Source organism: Lonchura striata, chromosome 1 (assembly GCF_046129695.1).
Source record: "Lonchura striata isolate bLonStr1 chromosome 1, bLonStr1.mat, whole genome shotgun sequence".
Taxonomy (NCBI): domain Eukaryota; kingdom Metazoa; phylum Chordata; class Aves; order Passeriformes; family Estrildidae; genus Lonchura; species Lonchura striata.
In genome coordinates, this window is record NC_134603.1 from 95,627,413 (window position 1) to 95,654,294 (window position 26,882).

Genomic DNA, 26,882 nt, shown 5'->3' on the forward strand with positions numbered 1-26,882 from the left:
AAAGCATTTTATTGAATGCATCTGCTCTCCAGGAAGAAGGATGCCTTTCATGGAAACACACCATGCAAATGAGACCTGGAGTCCACTGAAGGCTGTGGTCAGGATTTCAGCCTCCACCTGACTTTACCTCTCTGAACACTGTATGCTGCTAGAGGCTCTACAACAGGTTCCAGTACCACAGTACATTTAAATCAATTTCACCTGAAAATGAATGGCTCCATTTGTAGTGTATGTCAAGTGTTAAGAGATCAGTTTCACAGCCCACAACTTACAACCACTTAAATTCAACATATTTTTCTAAGAGAACATATGCTGTTTGTAAGGCTACCTTCTCATTCTCCACTAACAACAGTTCCTAAGGTTCTCATTTCAATAACCTTTGCTGTCTTGGCTGACAATTACAAGCAGGACGGGTGGCATGTACTTAATTTGAAGATTCCTGAGTCCAAATATCCTTGTAGCCATAATATTTGCTATAAATAATGCTATCATCAAACATTCTCAAGATCTGCTCTTCTACAGAACAGGTATAAATTACTTTGCTATTTTTGAGCATAACACCAAAGAAAGCAGGCAGGAAGCTCAGTAACAGCAATTATGATACCTTCACCACTCACAAATATCTGTTGTCATTTGTAATTTTATTACTGAAGCCATCACTACTTAGCATCTTTTTCTAGTGTTTCAGTCATTAGCTAACACCCATAAATAGAGGCATTTATGTTTAATAGTGCTCCCTGGTCAAAACCCCTTATAAAATTCCACAGTTTTCTACACTAACAGTCCCTAGTGCTTTGTTTTACAGAAGTGTTAGGATACTGCTCTGGGCAATTACTCAATAGTATTGGAGTACAAGAGTTGTTAACCTATGGCTCTGAATCAGCAAAGCTATAAATATACCCTAACACGTTATTTAATTAAAAGAATGGTAAACTTCCAAACATCTGTGTTTCTTCAGATAACCTTCTACAAATACTCCCAAACTGGGACTTTAGAGATGGCTAATGAAAACATCTATCAGGACTAAAGGACCAAATAGAAATATTCACAACTGTTTGTAATTCCATCAGGGGAAAAATGTTTCCTTGAGTAAAACGAAAAAAAAAAAATTGTTTTTCTTTCTATGTAGTAAACAGCAGTTTTTTATAGGTGCTTTCAGTCTACTCTGAAGCTGTGTGAAATATCTTGTCAAACAAATCTGAGAAAGTACCAATTTGGCTGTGAAGTTCTGTCATTTTCTGTTTTGTAATCTTGTCCTTGGCTAAGCACAAGACGCTGTACAAGATACAGACTTCATAGCTTTTAAGAGAGTGTAAGAAACACTTTCCAAGAGGCACTGTTTGAGTTCTCATGAACCTCTTTTTCCCTCTTTTATGACTCCTCAGCAACTCAACTGGTTGCAGACTGTGGAGCCGTCCCTCCAGCTGGTGTTTGCCTCGTGACAGAGTTGCACATGGATTACAGCTCCCAGCAGTCACTGAGCACTGTTTAAATGGGATTTAAACAGAGAAGAAAGAGAGAGAAAGCACATGTACGTGCACGACACATGCATTTCATCAAGAATGAACACCAAATCAAGTTCTGTTTCACTTACTTACCAATATCTGGGAAAAAAATCCTGACAACAACCTACACTAAGAAGCTGGACTCTTTTCCTTCTTTTCACCAGTAGACTATTTCCAGGCATGTGGTATTTTTTTTTATTTTGTTTTTGCTCTGGGATTCTTAGAGATGTTTTTAAAAGGCATCTCCTAGAATAAAACCTGAACTTCTGGTTCTGCAAAAAGATGGAGAAGACACTTGCATGTTCAGCTAGCTGGGCAGCAAAACCAGAGAGCAGTGCAGGTGCTGGGGAGTAACAGAAGTGTTAGTGTTAGTGTTCTGGGGTAAGATTCTTGTATTTATTTTGAGAAAAATAACCCATTATATAAACCAGAAGTATTTTAGCTCTGAAGAGATGCAACAGTAAAAGTGCAATGTTTAAATACTTTTAAAAAGGGGTGATAACAGAGAATTGAGGGGAAAGAGGAAAGGAAATAGTGGAATGACTAATGGTGCTATTGAAAAATTGGTGATTAGATAACCAAAATGCAGAGAAGTAAGTGTAAGGCTAGGGAGAATAATAAAGTATGAAGACAGTGTGTCTCAGCAGAGGGATATAAGTCATCCAATGCACCAGCACATACTGAAAAGAAACAGGGTGGGAGACAAGCCTCAGCCATGCAAAAATACTGTACAATCTCCACATGACATTGCCATTAGCAGAAATAATCTGATACCTAAGCCTTCACTCAAGTAGTTTGGTAGTAATAAACTTCCTCTGTAAAGCCCATTTTCTTGTATGGGAATGTCACAGTTTAAATGAAAATGAGTTCCCAGCTCCCTGCACAAAACTTTCTCAGTCTGTAGCATCAGAAATCACATAAAACTCCCCAAGGGTCACAGCAAATCAATGACAAACTGATCCTTAATCAAAATTTGCAATTTTTAGTAGAAAAAGTGTATTTGGATCTATGAGGTACTTGATGTGCAAACTGGGGAATGAGAGGCTGGAAAGGAGCCCCATGGAAAGGGACCTGGGGCTCCTGGTCAGTGGCAAGTTGAACATGAGCCAGCAGTACCCTGGCAGCCAGGAGGGCCAACCCTGTCCTGGGGGCACCAGGCACAGCCAGGCAGGCAAGGGAGGGGATTGTCCTGCTCTGCTCTGAGCTGGGGCAGCCTCACCTCCAGTGCTGGGGGCAGTTTTGGGTGCCACAATGTAAGATGGATATAAAGCTGCTAGAGAGCCTCCTAAGGAGGGCCATGAGGATGGTGAAGGGTTTGGAGGGGAAGCCATACGAGGAGCAGGTGAGGTAATTTGACTTCTTCAGCCTGGAGAAGAGGAGACTGAAGGGAGATATCACTGCAGTCTACAACTTCCTCAGGAGATGAAGAGGAGGGGCAGACACTGATCTCTTCCCTGTGGTAACCAGAGACAGGACCCAAGGGAATGACCTGAAACTAAACTGGGGAAAATTTAAGTTGGGTATCAGGAAAAGGTTCTTCACCCAGAGGGTGGTTGGGCACTGGAACAGGCTCCCTGGGGAAGTTGTCAGAGCACCAAGCCTGACAGAGTTCAAGCAGTGTTTGGAAAATACCCTCAGGCACATGGTGTGACTCTTGGAGTGTCCTGTGCAGGGCTGGGAGTTGGACTTTGATGATTCTTGTGGGTCCCGCCCAACTCAGGATATTCTATTATTCTACTCTGTGATTCTAACTGCAGCTTTCTGAAAGGGGAAGAAGTCAGGTACTAAACAATCCATAGAAGGGCTGGATGAAATCACATTTACTGCCTACGTTTCCCACATTTTGAATCTAAAATACGTGTTACTAAAGTACGCCACCAGGACCGTTGGTGAATGTACCTTGCAACAGCTGAAAATATGCACCGGTTTGAGATTTATAGTAACAGAGTTACCAGTGTAACACTGGTATGATACAGCCAACAAGCCACTACGTCACAACATTTTTTCCACATGAAGAATAAATTTGCAGAATTGGCTAATGAGCTGATAGTGCAGACTAGAGTGCCAGATATTCTCATTTTCTTTGGATCTTCCTTTACTACAGGAACATGAGAGCTTTATATTTAAAAAATGTGTCAGTACAAATATGTAAGTTTACAGTTGCAGACCATTAATTTGAAATGCTACTGCAAAGAAAGAAGTGCCTAAAATTTCAGAACAGACTTCCATTGATCCACCAAAGAGTGGAAAGTACTAATAAAAATACTGTAAAACATTTAAAGATGGTATCCAAAGAATTTCCAGCAAGAGGACAAGCTCCTTGGGTCTCAAGGCACTGAAAAGCTGTCTTGTTATCCAGACACAGATTTAGGCTTGGTATGCTTCTGTCAGCTTTTGCATGCAGGTGAAAGTCAGCATTTATGGGGCAGAATCTTAACAGATGTAATAAATAGTTTCCTACATATGTTTCTCTAAAATCTTTACAAAGAAATGGTGATTATTACAGCCTGTGTCTGAAAACCTCTGCCATCACTCAAGATCATCCTGCTCTAGCTGTGCTGCAAATCAGAACCAAAATGTTGGTTTTTCTGCACAAAATGTTCATAATCCAAGGCCATGATGCACATCACTGAACCAGTTAACAACATGAAGTCATATTGCTACCATGACAAATAAGCTTTTATATGAGATCATTTACCCTTCTCCTGCTGCACTGAAGCATTTCACACTGTTGTGACTGGATTTTTCTCCTTTGCTCAGCCTGAATCATCAGGTCAAATTGCATTCCCATGCCCACAGTACAGGAAATGGAGCACAAATAAGTAGAGACACAGTGTGAGAAGACAACAAACAACAGTGGTCATCAAGATGCTCAAGAAGTCACAGCACATCACTGGTGTGCAGTGATTTCTGAAGGTAACAAAAGAGTTTTCAGGAGGGATCTGAGGGTACAGAAAGAATAATCTGCTTTCTTTGCAGCAGCAGTCAGTGGGGTGTTTTGCAGAGGGGCCAAAACAGGAGCAACAAAATAGGACGCCTCTTCACAAACCACCACCTTTTTAGGCAAAATAAAAATGAAGTTGGGTTATGCGAAAAAATCAAAGCAAAACACTGTATGGGACATGACGAAATGATATTGTCAGCCTGCCTGGAACTTGGTTTTGTAGGGACCCATCTCTGCATCTGTGCCTAAGGCCATGAAAATATTCAAGGCCACTTCATACTCAACAACATGATACTCAATGGGACTATTTCAGTTCAAGTCCATGTGAGGTCTATCAGGCTCAAGACCCTACATATTCTATTATTTTGAAGAAGCCTAAATGTGAAGCTGACATATACTCAGTTTGACACAACAGTAACACAGGAAGAGTTTATCAAAAGAGGATATTAGTCCTTTTCACAGTGCTAGGCTTAACTGTACAATGTTTCTTGAAATGTTTAATAGAACAAAAGTATGTGGAAAAAAAAAGCAAAAAAGCTGCAGGCACAGCTGATGTAAATGCTTGAGTTGGCTCTTTTTTTTTTTTTTTTTTTTTAAATAATAACTTTTGTATTGCCTAAATCCCTAAAGTCAGAGTCTGGAGTATCCTGGACTCTGTCTGGAGGCTTCCCAAAAATCACTGCTTGTCAACACCCTTTTTACAGAAATGAGTCTGTTTGCCTCCACCACTGCATTGTCAAGTCATCTGTTCCCATCAGCATTACAGTTTAAACTGGTATCCTTACAGAGATGCCTAACTCTCCTTTTCCTTATTATTCAGGGATTTCTCTAATAGCCAAAGTCCAAGTTAAAATATTTACATCAACAGAATGCTTTACTTGAAGATGCATTTCTACATCACTGTAATTGGTTAGATGGTACATTCTATGAGAAGATAAAAATATGGTGAGTTGACAGCAATGAATAAAAGGGAAATGCAAAAAATTCTAACTGGATATTTATTCACTTTGAACCTTGATCCAAAGTGAACATTTTCCTGTTCACTTTTAACATTTCAAGTAGAGGAACTTGATATAAAGTTCATTTCTGTGCTTAAGAATCTCCTTACGGCTTTTGGAATTGACACACAGGTGTGATACCTCAGCTGGAGCATGCCAATCTCCTGAACTGTCTTTGAGAGGTTACACAGGAAGTCAGAGAAAGCCTTCATATCATCCAGTGTTTGAGGACAGTCTAGAGGTTTTGAGGTTTTGCTCTGCAAACAGTGTCTCTCTGAGTTCTTGGCAGTTGAAAAAGACATTGAGGGATACCCTAGATTCTGCAGGCTTTACAGGAAAAAACGTAGTCAGCTCAAGTGAAAAAATGGTATACAAACCAAAGGGGCATTCACATTTAATGTGCTTATTTCCTTTTGTTTCTAGCTGCCATTGACATTCTTTAGTTGGTGTGTGGGAAAAGAGTTATAGATTTCATTCCTCTGACCACTTCATCAGGCCCTTTCTTCTTTCTATGATAAATAGGACAACACTTGGTAGTCCCAGCCAAAAGCAACGACTCCACTTTGTCACATTTCTAAACAGTCCCTCCCAGCTTAAAGTCCTGCTAAGTCATAAATTGTCTGCATGCCAATGTACAAAATGGCTATTTGATGAACTCTGCTGTATAATGCTGATCCTTACAAAACCTGCAGCAAATACACAAGCTATCATGTACCTGCACATATGAAGGGTTTTTCCCAGAAGTTTTTCACCCAACAAGCACGGCGCCAGAATCTGCTTTCTCTGAAAGTATATCCCAGCTGACATGGCTGCTGGATGTAGATGTTTGCATCCATGGCATTCTCAGTCATATGTTATCAGGGTACCAAAGATACCAGGTATTACTCTGAAGAAGGAAACCCTTCTCAAAGCCTTATTTAAGATCTTAATGAAGTAAATATTTTTTTCCTTAATTCCATTCAGCAGTTAAACCAAAGCAAAATTAATTGTGATTGCTAAGACTAGAAGGCAAAAATAAGAATTCTTGTGAGCATTCCAACACACAAATGGCCTGTCATCCATCTCCAACTCCCTGTGGCTGTTCTTCAAGCGCTCATAAGTCTTCACTGCTGTGGATCTCTATTGTGGTGAATAACACATCTTCCTGTACTTTTGTTTTCACTCTTGTGCCCCCTTACCCTTGCATTTATTTATGCTACAAAGCTGTTGAATTATTATAGAGTTGGGTGGCTTACCTATAGGGCAAGTCATATGCCAATCATGACAACGTTTTGTTTATAATACCTGAGCTATCTCACTCTTGGGATTCACTTCATCAGTCAAAATTAATTTTGGCCTTTATTGTAAGCCCAGAAGTCATCCAGAAGGCATCTAACAAATATGCAAAATACAAAGGTAATTCCAATAAGCACCCTGGGGAGGAGACAAAGAAAGGAAGGTCAGGAATAACACACCTAAATACTATCTTGGATATTCCTCTGCAAGCCCTTTCAGCCAACTATGTGCAGGATTAAAGACTGCAGTAATTTTATAGGATTAGCACTACAGAAGAATTGTTTTGAGTGAGGAGCAAATGTCACAATGTGTGATCAGTGGTGACACTGCAGTATAAGAAGAGGCCCCAGTGGGCTTTGTTTCATAGCTATAAAAACAGTGGACAGAGCAAACTTGGCCCTACCTGAGTTTTTCCTAAAACCTCACATTTCCTCTGTTTCCAATTTCACCTTCATAACCCACTTTTTAATCTCCACCAACACATGGAAACAGAAACTTGTATCAAGAGGAAAATGCTGCCAAAGATTAGAGGTTTTGAAATTTACAACTGTTATCTGAGGAAAAACTATAGTGGCAGCCAATTGCTTTAGTCAGAAGTTTTTGTTATTGTAAAGAAGCTTAAATATATGATTTCGCTTCCAAAATCAGAAGATAGAAGCATAGTAGTTTATCAGTCAAACAGAATAAAAAGCAAGAACAAAAGAAATTCAATTCCTAGTTGCCCTAGTTACTCTAGAAATTTTTAAAACTAAGGTTTGCAACCACTAACTCAGTAAGAGATGTAGGAAATTATAAACATGAACTTGTCACAGACTACTGTAAAAAAAATCAGGCAGGTGTCCTGTTTTAAACCATTTGGTTTTTCTTTGTTTTCATTATTGTTATTCCACTCTTCCCCTTACGGCTAATGAATACAAAGCATGAATACTACTGGTACAAAGTAGTATCAGTTCAGCAATTTGGAGGAAGTAGAAAAAAAAGTAAAGTGTGCTTTCAAAAATTACAGAACAGTGTTCCAAGAAGGAAATCTGATTTTAAAACCCATTTTTGTGCAGCAGTGGTCTGTGCAGCAGTGGTCTGTTTTGAATTTCAATTCCTATCTGTAGCACTGAGGTTTGTTTTGTTGCATACAGAAAACGTGACGAGGAATGGTGCTGTCTTACTCTACTCCTAACCACAACCTGGTAGATAAATTCTGAAGTCACAAGACAGCTGAGAACTCTACGAAGACTATTAAAATGTACTGGCAAAGCTGGAAGGAAGAAATTCAAATGAGGCCAGGTTAGAGGTTTCAAAGGGATGAGTGACTGATCCTGTTTCATCTTATGCCAGACAATGCTAATAGCTTAAACACTAGCTCTGTCAAACAAGAAATAGATGTATTATCGTCTGTGAATTATTAAAATTGACTTCACCTACTCACCTTTAGAATTTTCTGACTGAAAGGAAAAAAAAAATCAAGAACAAAAAAGTCTCACAAGAGAGGCATGCACTCTTAATCTATTACTAATGTCTTCTTGAATCCTGTTAATATTTTTCACATTGTCTGCTTTGGTGAACTCAGAGACTATATGTGAGGAATGAGCAAAAATTCCAGCTGATCCGAGGCATAAGCTCTTAATGTTTAAGTCTCTCCTGCCCTGCAGATAATTACTGTCTCCTCTTTCACCCATCCAGCTGGGACATCAGACAATTTGGGGAACATCCAAGATGGGCATGAAGAACCATTTCCTGATTCATGACAAATACTGTAGATGTTTTTGACATAGAGATAATTCTTCTCATGTTTTATTCAGCAACAACACTTCTCCTCCCCCACCCTCCCTCATTTTTTAAAAGTTGTTTATATCTACAAGGCTCACTTTTCCTTCCTATTCAACCATACAAGCTCTTCTTGAACACAAGGGAAGTATTAAGGATACAAAAAACCAATTAACAGTGTAAAAGTTTTTTAAGTTCTGATACAATCTGAATCATTGCTATGAGTTTTTTCTGAAATGCAAATATGAGACAAGAAGATACAGAAGCTGATCCTCAAAATCACTCAGCAGGCACTCCTCAACATCATCCTCATCACACAGCAGCAATAATAGCAAAGGTCCCACCTATTCTTGCCTCCCCCATGAAGTCATTAATTTACAAATGATAGCTCTAAAGATGAGGGGGAAGGTGAAGGTTTATTTTCATAAACAACCACTTCCAAACTTCCACCTCCTTTCAACTGTTTTCCCTTTTGAGAAAAATCACAAATTATGAAGAACAGGGATGAGTCTGAACAAAAACTTCTTGTTGACTTTTCTAGGGAGACACAAGACCTCTAGGACTAAATGAAAAAAAAGTCTTGAGTCCCCTAGAAAAGTATCTTTCTCCCCTCCAAATTAGGCTTTCCTTAGAAAAACAGAAGGGGTGATTTTGATTTTTTTTTGGTAGCATAATATTTTTGATTTTTTTTTTCCCCCAGAGGTGAAGTTAAAACATCCCACATTTTCTAGGGGAATCAACTCCAGATAACTAGAGAAATAGAAGAAATTGATAGATGCCTACTGTCATTTTTGGACTGTGAAACACCTGAACATTCATGAAATGAAAGCTTTTGGAGACAAACCCCCACACCCTCCTCATTCCTAAGAACTTGCTATGCATTTATGGCATTTCTCCTAACCTGGTCCAAATGGCCCTTTCACACTGTCCTGGACTGTCCCTCACTCTCATAACATCTCCAGCAGCATCAAAGTAACAATGATAAATATTTTGCAAGAGGTGGCACAGGATTTTGAGAATCAGTGGCTTAAAGTACGATCTTTCAAGAAGAAAAATACGAGCTGCTATGGCATACCCAGGCTGGAGACACCTATTTCCTCAGCAAACCTCTGACTGGAGGACTCCATGCTGAAAAGGCTGATGTCAAGGCCTCTACTGACCCAAACCCAGCAGAAATCAGGTTTGCCAACACTAAAACCATCTCATGGCTTCTCAGATGAAACCCATGAACACTCTGGGGCTGTCATCTTCCTTTGTACACCCACTCACTCATAAAATAAATTATGAGCAGCTGAAGGCAAGCCAGCTCTGGCTAAGGCTAGAGAAATTAGACATAAGACTAGCCCTTAATTCTAGATTTGCTGAAGGAAACCTTACCTCTGTCTCATATCCTCTGTATTCAAAAGCCATTTTTATTTTCATATAAATCATGTCACTTACTGTTCTCTGCCGCCATTCTAAAACCCTTGCAAAGGTTGAATTGGCACAGCACACTCAAAAGAAAAGGTTACAATGATTTCGGAAATGCAGTCAAAATGAGAACAGCATTGTTAACATAATGCTTAACTTTTAAAATGCCATTGTAAAATAAAATAAACAGCATATGAAAGTGAGACAGATCTTCAGACATGCCCCCACTTTTAAGTCTGAACAATAATCAGGTGTGTAAGTGATCTCAAGCACCTCTGACACCAAGGTCTTCATGATGGGAACAGTTTTGTGCTGAGCCACTGTACAACTCTCATTGAAAACTCCAAAATGTGGTCTGAAGCACAATTTGGCTCTTTTGAATGTCTGATCTCTCACAGAGAATGGGAAATAGGCTGTAGGTGGTGGAGACTGCTGTCAGGGGGGAAGACTTAGCAGTTGTGACAAATGTGCCTTAGTGCTGCCTGAGCCTGGACTTCTGTCGTGGCTTTTGCCTGCTCCAGGGTCTCTCCCACCTTCAGAGGCTTTGCATTTCCCACCACATCTGCTGGAGTGTTTGCATGGGACAGGCATGGGACAGGCAGTGATAAGAAAACAAGGGTCCAAATGAGGGTGAGACAACACAGAGAGATAACAAGGGGGAGGAGGAGGCCAAATGGCAGGCCAAGAGATGGGGGAGGCAAGGGGATAAAAGGTGAGATAAAAAGAGACTTTCTGTGCATGAATAAACATGAATATGAATATAAAAATGAAGAGGTGGCAGTAAGACCCCCCCAGTGCCAGGAGGCAGAGAAGAACTACGGGCTGGAGCAGTTGATTAAAACTACAAACTGCATGAACTTGGTATAAGTCCTTTTTGCCTGTGAAGCTACCCTAAGAGAACCTGACTAAAGAAAGTGTCTTGAGCTATTTCAGCATCTCTGCTCCCAGGCACTGCACAATGGAGCAGGCAAATGAGGATAATCAGTTGGCAACTCCTGAGCTCCCACAGTGTTTGGGCTGGCCTTCTTAATTCCTATTACAGATAAAATGCTCTCCTTCATATTAAGATTTAGCAATGCACACTCTTGGCTACTAGTATGGAAACTGTCCTTATTAACTATTCAGGCCCTTGAAGTGAAGCACTTGCTTGGATGCCTGGCTGAATCAGGTAGGGTCTAATTAAGGAGGTAGACAACCTTCTATTCTCATTCACCTCTCCCTCAGCCTTAATCCTCCAGTCACCTAAGTGTAATTTAAAAATCTGTTTTCAGGAGTTGAGCCCAGATCTGTCACATCCAAGATTGCCACTAATTGCTATGTGTCAACAGCATTTAGAAAAATGAGCAATGAATGAAAACCTCCAACTCTTCTGCCTGGATGACAGCTTTATCTTTACACACCAGCTTTTCCATGGGGTTGCAATTTCTTTACCCACCCAGAATGGAAAATTGCATTTCCCAAAATCAGTCAGAGATTTTTTCAGCCAGTCTGAAACACTTCCAAATAAAAAAACTACTAATCTCATAGATGAACATATGGTGTAACACCCAAGGTGCAAAAGCACTCCAACCTAGACCCCAGGAGGTAAGGACACCCTTTTTCTCTGGTTAGTGTTGTCAGATGGTTTTGTCATTAAGGGGTGGGAAAGCAGACTCAGAGAGTCTCAGGAAAATCAATGAAGACGTGAAGGTCACAGATGACACATGGTTGGTTTCAAACCCTCAGGAATGACAGCAAAGAAAGAAGTGGTGAAGGAGGAAGTGCAACAGAGCCAGTTGTAGAAGTTGCCAGAGAAATGTTTTGTTGGAGGCACAGCAGAGGAGGAGCAGGATGAAGCAAAGAGAAGCAACTGAGTAAAGCACAGTGTATGAGCAGTGGTGTCCAGAGGGATTCCTTTACTGGATGTGCTAGTCAATACTGATGTAATGAGCTGATTATGAAGTAAAAAATCAGAATTTGTGTGGGAGGGCTGGAGGGGCACACACTAGGTAGGTATCTGCTCCTGCTAGAAAGGAGGTAAGCCAGGGCTCCTGCTAAGAGTCTGTTAAGAGGATTAAACAAGACACAGAGCAAGACTGGGCATGCTTGCTGAATCTTCTCCAGTTTGGTGATATATTGAGAGGAAAATTTGATAACAATAATGATCTTCCTTTCTTCTACACAGTGAACAAAATCAGGATGAGACAAAAAAAAAGCAGAAAGCTACCTGTTCAAGGATGGTGGCATCCCCTAGGAACGACAGCAGGTCACAATGCCATCAGTCTCTCCCCCAACTTTGCCGCTGCTTAATGATATCACTCAAGTCATGCAGTCTGTCTGCTCTGCCACACTCGTTTCAGAGGCAGAAACACAGTGATGCTATTTTTTTACAAACCCTTTCTCATATGCTTGTTGAGAAATATTTAAAATATGTTAAGTGCCTCTTAGATGCTACAGAGACAAGCTACTACTAATCATTATTTTACTTGGCTGAATTTGACATGTATATTTTCAGAGATACCTCTGAAATGCCTGATATGTAAGGCCTTAACTAAAACAAACAAACAATCTACTGCAGGTTTTATTAGCAGGAGGGACAAATAAAAGGAGGAGGATGGCAAAGCAATGAAGAGATAATGTTGAGATTAAAGTAAGGAACAATATAAACATTTTGGCTGAGACAGAAGCAAAGTCAGCTTGGAGGAGAATTAAGGGCAGCAGAGGCAATAGTTTTCAGTTGTTGACATACATTTCAGAACAAGGAGGAAAGAAAACAGATAAGACTGTCAGCTTTAAGACAGTTCACAACTTCTTTACCTGACTGCTAGAGGAAAATAGACAGGAAAATAATCTGAAGATTATTCTTCCTTGAATGCTCTCATTTAATTTTCATGAGTATTAATAAAGGCCACATATTGACACTGATGAGCAAAAAGATCCTTGAGGAGGGGAAGCATGTGTTTCCTCATGCAGATATCTAACAGTTTACAGTCACAGGCAGCTCTGAACTCAAGAGTAGGAAATGAAGCTTGTATGAAAACTAAAGTGGAAGTGTGGGGCATTTAGGGGTTTGTGATCATGGTTTCATTAGACTCTAAATGCTCTTTAGGGCAGGAGCACTTAGAGGAGTTCAGAAATGTTTTTAACTTTAAGAAAGCTGACTTTGGGAGAATGTGATATGCCCCAAGGAATTTTTACTGGAATTCTATGAAACATGGGAAACACAGAGCTGAATTTTTAAAAAACATCAGAAGAGACTGAAATTTAAAGCTATCCTGCTTTTTTCCGAGGAGGAAAAAGGGTAACTGAGGCCAAACACAGTTAAGCAAAAATGTAAAATTTAGTATAAGTGACACACATAGGACTTGAGAAGTTGTATATATATCGCATATATATGTATACACACACACATATATATAATTTATATCAATGCTAGAAAGAACTGGGAGAAAAATTGCTCAAGGCATATAACGAATATAAGAAGTTAGCAAGTTAGCATGCCCTTTTTTCCTTTGAAGAAGAATAATAAGAGGCCAGATGACTACTTAAATATTAGCATCACATTGTGACAGAGTTTCCAGGCTTGCTTAAAGGAAGGAAATTTGCATTGATGATGTGCACATCCTTAGAGTTACAGCCATGCCAGGCCATAACAAATGTGATGCTCGGATTCAACCTGCAGTTCCTATGCCAGGCAAGCTGTAGGAAAACTGCAGAAACAGGTGGGAGAGAAGGGGAAGAATTCTCTGACACACATGCAGAATATTAGATTGGGAGAAAAAATAACATCTACACATGGTTGAAAGGCTTCTTTTATTTTGCCCTTTTAAACAGTGACATAAACTCCTAACTGGGAGATATATACATCTAAGTTCTGTGATGACAAGACAGACCAGTGAGACCTGGAGTTAATCTTCACTGTTGCAGGAAAATGCAATGAAATGAAGCAAGCTCCTATAAAACTGTTAGCTTAACTTCTGCCATGCAAAAATAATAGAAGCACTTTAGTTCAAACACCTTAACGGGTAAAATTCAATTAGAAGAAATTGTGCAAATCTTGGGGGAAATTCAAGCATACAAATTAATAATAATTGTCTTGCTGAAAGATAAGAAAATTAAAGACAGACCCTAACTCTGTAAAAGTTTCCCAACTTCTGGGATTGAGAGACCTGATGCTTACGACATTATGTGCTGCAGGGCTGCCTGTTTCCAGCTCACCAAGCTGCTTATTGTATTTCAGCTTTAACTTCCAAGAAAAAAAAAAGAAAAATATTTTAACATTATTTTCATGAATGCCAATTAGATTATTTAAATCCAAGTATACACTAAGTTGCCTACACACAATATTAACATTCTGATTGTAAGTAGAGAAGACTAGTGAGATAATTTCTGAAGTACCTACATTTCACAGGTGAGTAAACTGTACTGGAAACTGATCTTTACATGCCTAGAGCAGAAGGTGAATGTAAAGCATGACTTTTCAAGCCATGTGCTTAAAAAGCTTGCAAAATAAGTGAAAGCACCTTTTGTAGTGCATCAAGTTCAGTATAGAAAGCAAACTTGCCATGAAGCTCCTGTGAAAATTGTTGGTTTTAAGAAAGAACAAACAAAATTTTTCCCCAATCCTTGCAGCAGGTTAGCCTCCAAAAACATTTTTTAAAGGGTCAGAAAATATACTGATATGAATTTGATAAAAGCTGAAAGAAATGATACTGATAGATTTGCATTTGGCAAGACACAAGGAAGGAAGGAGAGAAACAGGCATTACAAGCATTAGCAGGAACAATTCCCAAGGCCAGTAAATATCAAGGGGCCCCACAGCAGTCAAAAGCAGAGTGAAGAGATTTAGAGCCAAGACATTCAAAGGGTCTACTTAGTTTGACCAGAAGATTGTCTCACATTTCAAGGTTTCTTCTTCAGTACAGCTAAGCTTTTCAATGGGAGGCCTTGACCCCAGGGATCACTAACTGAAGAAAACAAATGTGTTTTCAAATGAATGTATTGGCACTGTCAGAACTGACTGTACACAAGATTTAATCATGTTTATTTTCAATTTCCATAATACCATGTTAAATTTTAGAGAGACAGACAGACAGAAATGTTTCCAAATAAGACATGAGAATCTGAGCATCAGATTTTCTGTGTCAGCTGTGATTCAACAGCAGAATTCCTGTTAACTGAACTGGCTAAGCCTTCTCCCAAAATGTCAGCCTGCATCTTTCTTGCCTTCAACAGTATTTGTACAAGTGGCAGCAGTGCTGTCAGTGTATTTTAGTTATTTCATTGCTCTTCCTTGCTTTCTTGTGATGGATTGTGTTTTGGTCCAATATTTTGAATTGCCCAGATGTGATTCCCTGAATGAAACAAACAGTAGTTTGCCTGCCTTTGACAAGGAATGGAAATCAAATTATTATTAAAAAAAAAAAAAAAAAAAAAAAAGGAGAAAGCAGAGGAGAAAGCACCCCTGCTTATCCATCCTGAGGTGATCTAAAAAGAAAACTGATTGCAGAAAAAGGATATCACACCTCTTCATAGAAGAGTTCCCTCATTGCTTCTCTGCATGCTCCTTAGGACAAAGATACTTCACTTTGTGCTTCTACCTTGATCATGCTTGAGCAGCTTCACAGCCTTCCTGGGTTCCACAGGAACCAAGTCGGGACTGCACTAAAAGCAAGGCAAGATGAGGGTACCAGAAGATAGAGATGGAGCCCTCATTCAAGGAAGACAGCCTATGAGAAACCAGGTAATTTCAGATAAGCTCAGACAGCTCCTGTGGTTATACACAGTCCTATTTCAAGCCCACATTCCACTCTGTATTTGAATTCCTCTTTACTCTCATGTATGGAGCCACTAGAAATGCCGAGTATTCCTGAGGGATGTGTGCTTATGCACTGTCCCAAAACAGTAAATATAATGAGCTGAATGTAAAATCCAGAAATTGTGTTCCCAGAGGGAGACCAATAGGGACAGAGAGGAAGAAGACCATGGGCAGCACTCTTTCAGCAGAAAACATCTGAGTACATGAAGAGGCCTTCCATAGAGCTACATACTAATTATGAATTTTGAGGAGTGAATATGTACTTGCTAGTAAGAGGTATGACAAAGCAGGAAAGTGGGTTCTCACAAAGCACAGACTTGTTGGGTCAAGTGTCCTTTTCCTGTTTCGCAAGTCCTTTTGTCTCTGTCCTCCTTATCATCCTGACAACCTTACCACAGCACAGAATGACAGACAGCTCTTAATGACTTCCTAGCATTTGAATCTGATACACAGGTCCAGCCCTTTTTAATGAAACATGAAAGTCTCTATTTCCCTCTGAATTTCAGTTTAGAACCCATGCCCACTTCCAAACAACAGCCCCCTACTCCCACCCTGCAATCCCTGTCAACAAAACAAAGGTGCTCTTGTCAGCCCCTTGCTTGAATCACACAGCTCTTCTGAATGGGCACACTGACAGATGATGCTGTGTCAGCAGCCAGTGGGACTTGTGTCACTTTCCCCAGGAGAGGAGAAATCCTCTCCTGGGTACACCCACTCCCACACAGCACAACTGGGGCTACCGTGTCCGGAAACCAGGCTTCATCCTGTGCCATCTCTGTGCATTGCCACCATCCTGCCTGACCTGGAAACACTGTTGGTTTTTTCCCCTCTCCCAGAATTCTCACTAGGTGATTGGAGCACAGGGGTTTGGGATTTGGTCCTGCCAGCAGCACGTGCTGGTTTAGTACCTCTGGCGCCTTTCACTGAGGCATTTCTGGGAGTAAACGTGTGTTCTGCAAAAGGGCATTTGCTGAGTGGGACCCTGCAAAACCCACGAGCACATCCAAACGAGCATTTTGCAGCACCCACAGTCACCCACCCAGATGTAAGCTGGACAGGGCACACTCAGCAGCTGGAGCTGAAACACCACCCTGAAAACACAGAGGGTGCTCCTTCATAACCAAGCCCATCAGTGCCCTCCTTCTTCTGCTTTCCCTGCTTGCAGCGGCAGAAGAGATGACCGTATGCCCATTCGCAAGGAGCTGTTTTATGCTTTCTCGTGTTTCCCATATCATGTCTCAGCTCCCCGGGAGGGTGAGCGGAGAGGAGCAGCGTCCCGGGGAGATGCGAGGGCCACCGCTCCTCCCGCCCGCTCCTGGCTCTTCCCGGCTAGCCGGCTGCGAGGGGACAGCGAGCAGGCTCACTTACAGCTCTAAAAGCTGGCAGCAGGAGTGCAATTAACTCGTTTTCACAGACTGCTGGCCAAATGCAGCAATTTATTGGCTGACTGATTGGATTATTCATTTGCAAAGCTACGAGAGAGCATTTTCTTACCACTTCAGTTGGCCTGTAGTACTTGTGATTGACTGTCACATGAATCTTGCCAGTCTCTTTGCATCGTCCCACTTCATTTTCATTCTTCCCTTCCCACCTGTAAATAAGATAAACATTTAATCAACCCATAATTACTTTAGTGCTCTGATCTTACCAACATTTGGCCTGCTTTCATTTACTTGAGGCTGGTGTCAATTCTCCCTGCAGGACAGTATAAACTCATTAGCTAAAGGAACAAAGGGAGAGTTTAGACTTGAATAGAGTAACAATGGCTTTTGAAGTCTTTGTTTTGGTTTTTGATTCAGTGGAAGGTCTAAAATACAGGACTTCCAAATTAAACACATAATGTGAAGGGAAAATAAAATGCCCTGATTTCAGAATGTCTCATGTATCTGTAAATAAATATGACAGTGAGGATTTTCATTTGTGGATTGGTTCAAAGCTGTTTTCTTAAAATATTTTTAATACTTGTATTTTGGCCAAGACTTTCAGGAACTCTTTAATCTGTTAATTTTATAGACGTGAAGCTCTGTTTGAATAGCATTAAGCTGCATAATTTAATTTGCGCTTAACTAGAAAAAACAAAACCAAAACAGTTCTTGGGTTTTCAGTCCTACCTTGACATGGCACTCCACATACATGTATTGTAAACTCTACTTGCTACCTGCAAGCTGAAAGCCAGCTCCCTCAGTCCAAATTGGTTTCATATGTGTTGAACAGCCTGCAATTTGCTGTAATTTATGTGATCTGGTTGCACTACGAACTATTTTCTTAGGGACTGTCCTGGTTTCAGGAGCAGCAGAAGAGGAATGGTTTGGTGGGTGACTAGCTCTGCCTTTGGGGAGGTCTGGCTGCAGCCTGGAAGCCTGGAGAAAATGCTCCCACTCCAAATAAATGCTTCAGATGACATGTGTAGGAACGTACATCAGTGCATCAAACTTCATGCACTGAATATACAAAATTCAGAGTTACGACTGAAATTCTTTCCTCTCTGCATTTTGCTTTTAAATATATATATGCCATGGGGCACTGAAACAGCTTGGCTTAAAAATGTGATGATGAAATCCTCTAGCTCTTTTTTTATGTTTAAGTAGAAACTGTATAAATTAAATCAGCACTCCTATAGGCAATTTAGCCTCAGTCACCAGCAAGGAAATAAAAGCACCCCTAGCCTCCCACTTACTAATTTTTCTCCCAGCTCTTGGGATTTTTTCACAGATATGATTTCTTCTTGCTCCCCTACCCCCTCAAGCTCCTAGAAGAATTTAATTCTTTGACAATCTCAGCCTTCATTTTGGAGTTTCTAGCCCTGAGGGCTAGGGAGAAAAGCCTGAAAATGTGACCTCTGTGTACCCATGAAGGTTTAAACACTGAAAGGCAGAAGGAAATACCAAATATGCATTGTTGCAAGTTCCTAAATCTCACAAATTTTTAAGCACAGCCCATGACTTTTGAATGACTAGCAAAGCCTGTAGGAGGCTTGATACTGGGAACATTTCACATTGAAATAATATCCTACAGATAATAGTGACAGTGAAGTCAGCTGTTAATGGGCATGCCAAAGACGACTTATAATTTAAATTTTCTTTCTTTCTTTTTTTTTGCAGTTGCTCTGTTGGGAGCCTGAACTGCAAAGTTTTCATTCAGAAGCCAAAACTAACATTAGTCCCTCCCTTTAAAGGGCAGAGGGTAAAAATGTGCAGGACTCAAATGAGCTTAATAGAAAACCAAGCGTCACCAGTAAAACAACAGGAAGCGCTTGGATCAGGAGACGTCAGTTGTTGTTGGAGGTCACTGAGCAGAGAACCCCATTTAACACCCAAAAGGCTCCAGAAGGCTCAGCTGAGCCAGTAAAGACTCACTTAATGTCGCTATCAAAGTTATATAACAATAGAAATAGCTTAAGAAGAAATCTCCACCCATTTTGTTCAGCCCAGTAATGTGAAAAGTTCACAAGGAGGGGGGAAAAAAAAAGAGAAGTGTTTCTCATTGTGAACAAAGTAACATTTGATAGCTGCGCTTCTAATTACTCCTGGCACCTCGATGCTCACAGCTGGGATCATCATACAGCTGATAAAAGGGACTGTGTGGGGGCCAGCCTGACACCAGGACCAAGACATCCATTTTGCCAACAAACTCCCCCTCCCCTCTCCCTCAAACCACAAGGCAAGAGGAGAAAAAAACCCACCAAAACCATCCTTAATTTATAGTCAAATTACAGTCAGAATTGCTAACTGGAAAATGTCATGCCAAATTATCTTGAAGCACGAGCATGGTGGAAGGGGCATGGGGAAGGAACCCTCATGTTGTGCTGTGATTTCAGCTAGCTCCAGCCACAAAGACTACCCGGCTTTCTGCTCTGCAGGGCAGATGCCCACATAGGCACAGCAGCAGCCTTGTGTAAACTGGGGGAAACACAACGGATCCCTGGATGGAGAAAGTTTGGCTCATCAGGACAGGGCTAAATTTTTAGAGGATGGTGAGAAGATCCCCTCAAGCCCAGCTGGTGTCAAAGCCCAGAGCTCCCACGCAGGCACCTGCTGCCCTGGTGCAGGCTTTGCACAAAACACTGCTCCTTGAGCCTGCATTGTCTCTGCAGTGAGGCCCCTGCCCCACACTGCGTAGCTTCACCCTCCCACTGAAGCAAGGGGTGGGTGTCCTGCCACAGCTGATGGCCTCAGCTGTATGCCACCATGTCCTGCACCTGGAGAAGGATGGGTGAGACCACAGAACTGCTCCTGACAAAGCAAGTTTGATGTCCTTTGCATCTGCATTCCATGTTGAGTGCTTCGCTGATGGAGTGGGGCGCTTTGGGATTGCTCAGGGTGGTAGTCAATGGTCAGTCTGGTGGATTTCACTGCTATCAGTGACCTCACAATTTTCCATAAAACTAAGATTCAAATGCATGAGCAGGTTTACTTGCTTGAAAAGTTCTTCACAACAAGAGCTTTTAAACTCTGGATTTACAGTGGGATGGATTGCGTTTAATTTAAGGCTAATTTCATATCTATGTTCATTAACATATCACTATTGTTACAATACTTACTATCAGCGTTGATGAATGATTCTTTGGCTTTTTTATTTTTGGAGGTTCCAATTATTTTTCACTTCCTATAACTATTCATTGGAGAGCAAACTTCAAGCAATGAAAGCTCTCAGAGTTATAGAAAATTTTATGAGGATGAAAAGCTGGGGTACCCACCTGGTAGGGCGTGAGGTGGGCAGGAAAGGAAACAGGGGAGCCAGGATAATTGAGGAGGGGTGGGAATAGCACTGCAATGGACCAAATGGTCTGGTGTAATTGAGGAGGAAACAAGTCAAAGTACATATATTTTTGAGATAGTGAAAAAAATCAAATAAAAATGAAAATTTTCACAGAAGCAGAGATAAACTGACCAAGTATATGCATTTCATCTCCTTGCTTGATTTTTACATAGAATCAGAACACATAGCATTAAAAAAAGTATTCAAAACCACTAGAGGCTACAGCTGCTCAGCTTCTTTATGAAAACTAAAACTATCATGATCACCTTTATAATGAAATAAATGGCAATAGAAAATATTTTAACATTTGAAACAGAACAGTAAATTAAATAAAAACAAAATTGTATGAGGATTTTGCTTTTCCTCCACAGCTAATATGATATACTTTATGTGTAGTTTTCTCAGGTATGTGGCCTGATTTCTGCTACACACAAAATTAAGCCAAAACACCTCATTCTGTCCTGGTACACTATAAATAGCAAAACTGACACTATATAACAGACCATTAATATATTTTTGCAAGTAATCTTCTGTAGGGAAACTTTAAATATAACTCTTCATAGTTCCTTTGCCACCAACTCAACCACCAGCCTTGCCAGCAGCTCTGATACATCAAAGTAATCACAGATACAGGGATGGCTTAACCACAACCTTGTGCATAAATCAAAAGCATGCTACCATAAAGGAATGTATTATTTTTTTTTTCAAAAGCTCTGATGAATCAGGTATTCAATGTTTTCTTTTATTACTAGTCCAATAATCCAAGCATTGTCAAGCTCGAATTTTAAAAATTTAATTGCCACTCCCCATATTACAAGACAATAAAAAAGAATACACACTAGGCTTCCTATTTTTTGTTTCATTTCATTTTCTTTTTTTTTTTTTTCTTCTTTCCAGTTCATTGGAAAGCTTCTGAAGCTCTGTCTCTTTACTCCAATTTGTGAAAATTGGTGTTGGGAAGAAAATGTTTTCCCAAGGAAATGCTTCCATAAAAATCAAAGCATTATGGAAAGAAAAGTTTTAGTTTCAAGTAAGTTCCATTAGTTTCAGCCTAATACAGAATTCTATTATTGTGAATATCTGAAAGAGAGGCTTTTACATTTTCAGAATGGATTTTTTTCCTTTTTTCAGAATGTCTTAAAAAATTCTAACCTAAATTCTTCTTTCTTTAAGCAGAGTTTAGGAAAAAACCAAAGAAGTTCAACTGACCTGAAATCAGCTATTTTTCCAAATGTCATTTGTGACAAATATTTTCATTTAATTTCAGAGGTGGGATATATGGAATTTCCCATGAAGCACCATATTTCATTCTTACCTGGTCTTTCTATGGGAGAAACTCTCATATCTCTTATGTAGTCAAATAATTAAGATATTAGAGACTTCAAAGCTTAATTTCTATGCTGATACGGTTATTGCATCTGCCTGCAGATAAAACCTTGTATCAATGAGAAAGTAATGAGGGCATGATCAGCTGAAAGAATGAATTCTCCAGTTGAGGTGGGTTAAATGCCCCCTGAAATATATACTCTGCTTTGAGAATGATAACAAAACTGTTACAGACCTAAGTGAAGACTCTTTTTTGTGAGGGCTCACCCAGGCCAGCACTCTTCACTGATATGGCTGGGTTCCTTTCTACTACCTCTCTTCAAAATGCCTCCAGTTGATGTATGAGATTCTGTTCCCTTCCCCTTAATCTGAAAGCTTTTAATTTTGTTTTCTGATTTAAATACAACACACAGCACTGGCCAGCCAGCAATTTTTGGTGGGCAAAAGCCATATCTGGAAATAGCAGCTGTTTTGCTGATGACTGCTGATGGCTCCTCCTCCATGTCCCACATGTTTTCCATTCTTACAACAATCCTTCAAATCTCATGAGTTTCTATAACCCAGCCTTCCATTTTAAGATAAAAAGAAAAAACAAACAAACAAAAAAACCCCAACAAACAAGCCAGAAAAACTCTTCACCCTTGGTTCAATCTCAGTTCAACCTTCACTGTCAGTGAAGAGGCCAGAGGAGTTCACCTCAGAAGACCTTCTAGCTTATCTGCAAACTTCCCCGTTTTAGGCTGATCTTTTATTAGACCAACTAGTATCTAGTGAGGATAAAATTTATATGTAGAACCAAATTACTAGAGTGAAATATTATTTTTTTCTGAATTAATTCTGATCTTGGAAGCAATGAATATTTCTGTAACTAATGTGCATGCATTTTTATGTTAATAAAAACCACAATAAATCTTTCTGCAGCTTGAATAGGGTTTTTTTTCTTTTTCTTTTTTTTTTTTTTTTTATGTTTCCACATTTGCAGATGGGAGTCTTTGTAGCAGTCTGCAAAGAACTCTGAGTGCTGTAGTGGTTTCAGGCTATCTTTGCAATCCTGTTCTAATTTAATAAGATTAATGGCAGAAAATTAGTCAAGACAAGCGTTTGCCTGTTTCGTTTACCCTGCTGTAGTTCAAATTATAGGCGGGAAGTGTTTCCCCCAAGTACCACTTAATTAGTAATAGGCAGAAGGGAAAGTAAAAGAAAAAAATATGTAATCCTTACAGGGGAAAATATTTGTAGCTCTGAGGCTTTCTTGTTAGTACAAAGGACTGAATTTGAATGATTCAGAGGAGTATATAAATATAACATGAAATTTCTCCACTGAAAAAGAAATGTATGAGGAAAAAAGCCACCCAAGGTTGATAAACTTCCATGAACACTTTACAGTCCATTTCAGAGAAAGAATCAGTCTCATTACAGCTGTACATTTCATTAGTTACAAAAATGTAGTGAAGTTTCTATCTCTGTCTGTCTGTCTGTCTCTCTGTCTGTCTGTCTCTCTCTCTCTCTCTCTCTCTCTCTCTCTCTCTCTCATGTTTTGGCTAGAAGACATAGTCCTGACATGTGCTAATGACTGCCTAGGACAGAATATTATGTTATGTTCTTGGAAAGACCTTTTAGGCTGTCCTGGATTTTCAGCTATACAAGTTAATGTGAATTGTTAGGAAGACAAAAAAACCTAAAAAAATTAAAATCAATATTTTTAGTTGGTTGATGAAGCAGCCAGGATCTCTTTTTTCCTGTTCTCTACTGCAGTATCATGATGTGACAGCTAAGATTTTACATTTGCAACTTTCCTTGACAAAGCACAAAGTAGGGGTAGTTAACAGCCCCTGCACATGTGCCCAGTTTTCTCAGATGTGATATGAGCTCTGCCAACTTTTATTTGCCATGACACCTATCCTTTACTCCATCATTTCACCAATTTTGAAAGGCAGGTTGTACAGCAGTACTGGGAAGCTGTGCCATTGCTTGTAGCAGTGGAAAAGGCTGCTGGAAATCCAGGTAAGTTTTTGAAGTTGAAAAATTTCAGAATACCTGCAATCTTGCAAAAAGCCCCCAAAAATCTCAGATAACTCAACCCAACGTAGAGGACTATGAAGAAAGGAACCAGCCTTGTGGGAACTTGTTTAGCCATTGCACTCTGGTGCTCTGGTTCTTAGGTGCCTCATAAACTGTAAAGTAACAGATCAATGGGACTCATCAGTGGGGTTTTACAATGCTAATAGGGAGGATTTTTCTGCCAGGCTACTCCCTGCAGGAGATATATTTACACTGTTGGGGCTTTCAAAGAAAGGTTGCCAGACAGAGGTTACCAGAAAGCTGGCCAATGACCACGTGTGTGTGCTGCAAAAGCACGAGTCAGGCTGACACCTGGAAAAACTATAGAGGTTCTTAACAAAACTTCCCAAATCCTGAGGAACATGTTACATTTAGTGCATTTTGAAAGATGAGCAATGGCTACAGGATGAGTACTGGGTGTGTTGTAATGTTATTCTTGCCTTGGGAGCTGGGGGAAAGAATGGCTGGTTTATCTGAATAGGCTACATGCAAAATGTTCAGAGTTACACCACTGTCAAAATGATCAGCAACAAAATTATCACTAGTACTTAAAATGTCACCTCAGTCCCCATATGTATAGTTATTTATGTATCACCTGTAAATGGCTTAAGGAATTAAAAATATATTCACAGGAAAGAAATACTTCAGAAGAGACAGGGGGACTAGAAACCCAAGACACCATTTCTAAAACAATTTATGTTCCTAAAAATCCATGTGAGTTCTTATATAATTTTTGCAAATTGCTGTTATTGATTAGTAATAAAAAAAGGCAACTATGCCTTCGTACTCAGAAAATACCTGCTCTACTTCACATTTGGAGTTATACTGTGAATTTTTTCTGAGAAACCAGAATTTTAATTTAGTCAATCCATACAATGCTGTATTAAACATCAACATAAATGATACACAATCTACCACACGGGGCCATATGTGAGCAAAAAAAAATAAATACACAGGACACAAAATTTTGAGTGTTAGGGACAACTAAATCTAAAGTAATCATTTAATATTCCCTCCATAGCAGAAGCTATTCATAGAAGTACTTGCACTTTTATTTCTGGCCTTATTATTTTCTTTAGGTTTTCTTGAGGATTTAATTTGCTTTCTGAAAAACACATGTTGATTTGTCACTCTTGGGTAATGCTGAGACTTCTTAGATCAACACCAAAGCAGAGAGTTCAGTTTTAAACTAATAGATAAATTTAGTGACATCAAAAGAAACAGTGATGTGGGAAACATCTGGAAATAAAGACATTCAGCTAGGTACTGAGCTTTACATATCAGCCTCTAATTGTAGGTAATCAAAATTAAAGAAATGAAAAAGTTGTTCACCAAGCATTCATTGTTGCTTTGACAAATAATATTAGACAGGGACATCGCAGCTCTCAAAATCACTAGAATTCTTACTCATACAGAGCAGTTGAATATTTTCCTGTCCATTCTTACTAGTTAAAAATAGTTATATAAGCTATTAAAAATAGCTTATAAAGAAACAAAAATAAAGAAACAAAATTATAAAAAGAGAAGAAAAATTAAAAAAGACAAAGCAATTATTAGAGCTCCTACTATCTCCCCTTTAGCCCCTCAAACCTCAGCACTCTAAAGATATATGTGTGATCACTGGGACATCTTACAATCAAGAAATGTGAAAAACATGGAGAGAAGCTTATTCCCCAAACTAAGCTTTTGACTTAGAAATACTATTTATACAGTCTCTCTCTCCTTCATCAGAATTTCTTTTTCTGGAAGTTGATGCCAAAAATTGAAACCAGACTAAAAACTCATTGAGGAGAAAATGTTATTACCTCCCCAGCCACCCACTGGCTGTTCAAATAATATTGTATATATCTGTGCACTTCTGCATATTTATTGAATTTGTCAAGTTTTTGTTCCCAAGTAAAACTTATTGGCCCTGTCAAAAGTTCACCAGCTGCACAAGTGACTTTGATGGCCTGAGGAACAGCCCTGGCGCTAGCGTCATGGAAGAGCCTGTGGCTTTCCTCTCCCTTTTCCAGCTGAGATTGGTATGTTGATGCATGGGGCCCAGAGAAGATACAGAAGGAGGGAAATTGAAAAAATAATAAACAATAAAAATATAAATTACAGAAAGCGCTCACCAAGCCATCCTGATTTTATTATACGGCCTTGGGAAGGAATTTTGTATTTTCAATCAAACTATGTGGAATATGCATTGTAAACATTCTGCGCCCACTGCTCAACATTTCTACGGCTTAGCAGAAGAGCGGATAGGAATGTAGAGCTGTTTGCTACAAAAGCCGTGTAGTGTGGCTGATGGGCTGTCACCTGGAAATAGCAAGGCTGGTAGGTGTCACCTCCTCTTCAGATCGCCGAGAGTGGGAGCAGGACTGTGGGGATCTGGGGCACCAAACAGAGAATTGGGCAGAAAAGCCCCTCTTCCAGGAAGATGATGGTCAGCACCCAGCTACTAGCATCTTTGGAGGGGCTTCCCCACCCCAAGATGGGGACAACAAAGAATGAAGATTTTTATAAAAAACATTCAGATTAACCTTTTTAACTTATGATCTAGAGGGCAACACTGGACATATCTGCTGTGGCAGTCATTTATGCATGAAAGGTTACAAGGAGAAAGTGGTGGCGGGGGGTGGGGAAAGAAGAGTGTAGACACAAAAATATTGCTTTGTCACAGCAAATGTAAGAGGCTAGAAATGTTCAACCTGTAACTACTCTCCCATCTTCATACTTACACAATGGTTTTCCCAATGTGCTTAAATGACTTCTCCACAAATTCACGGACACTGTGGACCTCCCCAGTGGCTATGACAAAGTCCTCAGGCTCATCTGTTTGCAACATCAACCACATGGCCTGCAGAAAGATAAACAAAGTCAGATTCAGTGCACATGTAAGTGGCCTCTTTGGTACATTATATTGTATTACTGCATTTTTGATTTGGAAATAACTACACTTACACACACATACCCCAAGCTGGGGAAATTAGCACTTTCTTTGCACAGTGGCTATTAACCAGTTCAGTGCAAGTCTGAAAAGAGTTCAATTATTTCTTATT

General features: G+C 39.8%; 1 protein-coding gene across 1 annotated transcript in view; it reads right to left on the reverse strand.

The window, feature by feature from the left end:
• GMDS (GDP-mannose 4,6-dehydratase) overlaps positions 1–26,882 on the reverse strand; it is a 405,591-nt gene that overhangs the window by 56,411 nt on the left and 322,298 nt on the right. The window contains exons 8-9 of the mRNA XM_021530573.2: positions 26,562–26,680; positions 17,185–17,281 (exon numbers count right to left, since the gene is read on the reverse strand). Coding sequence (XP_021386248.2) covers positions 17,185–17,281; positions 26,562–26,680 — 216 coding nt within the window. The remainder of the gene's footprint in view (positions 1–17,184; positions 17,282–26,561; positions 26,681–26,882) is intronic.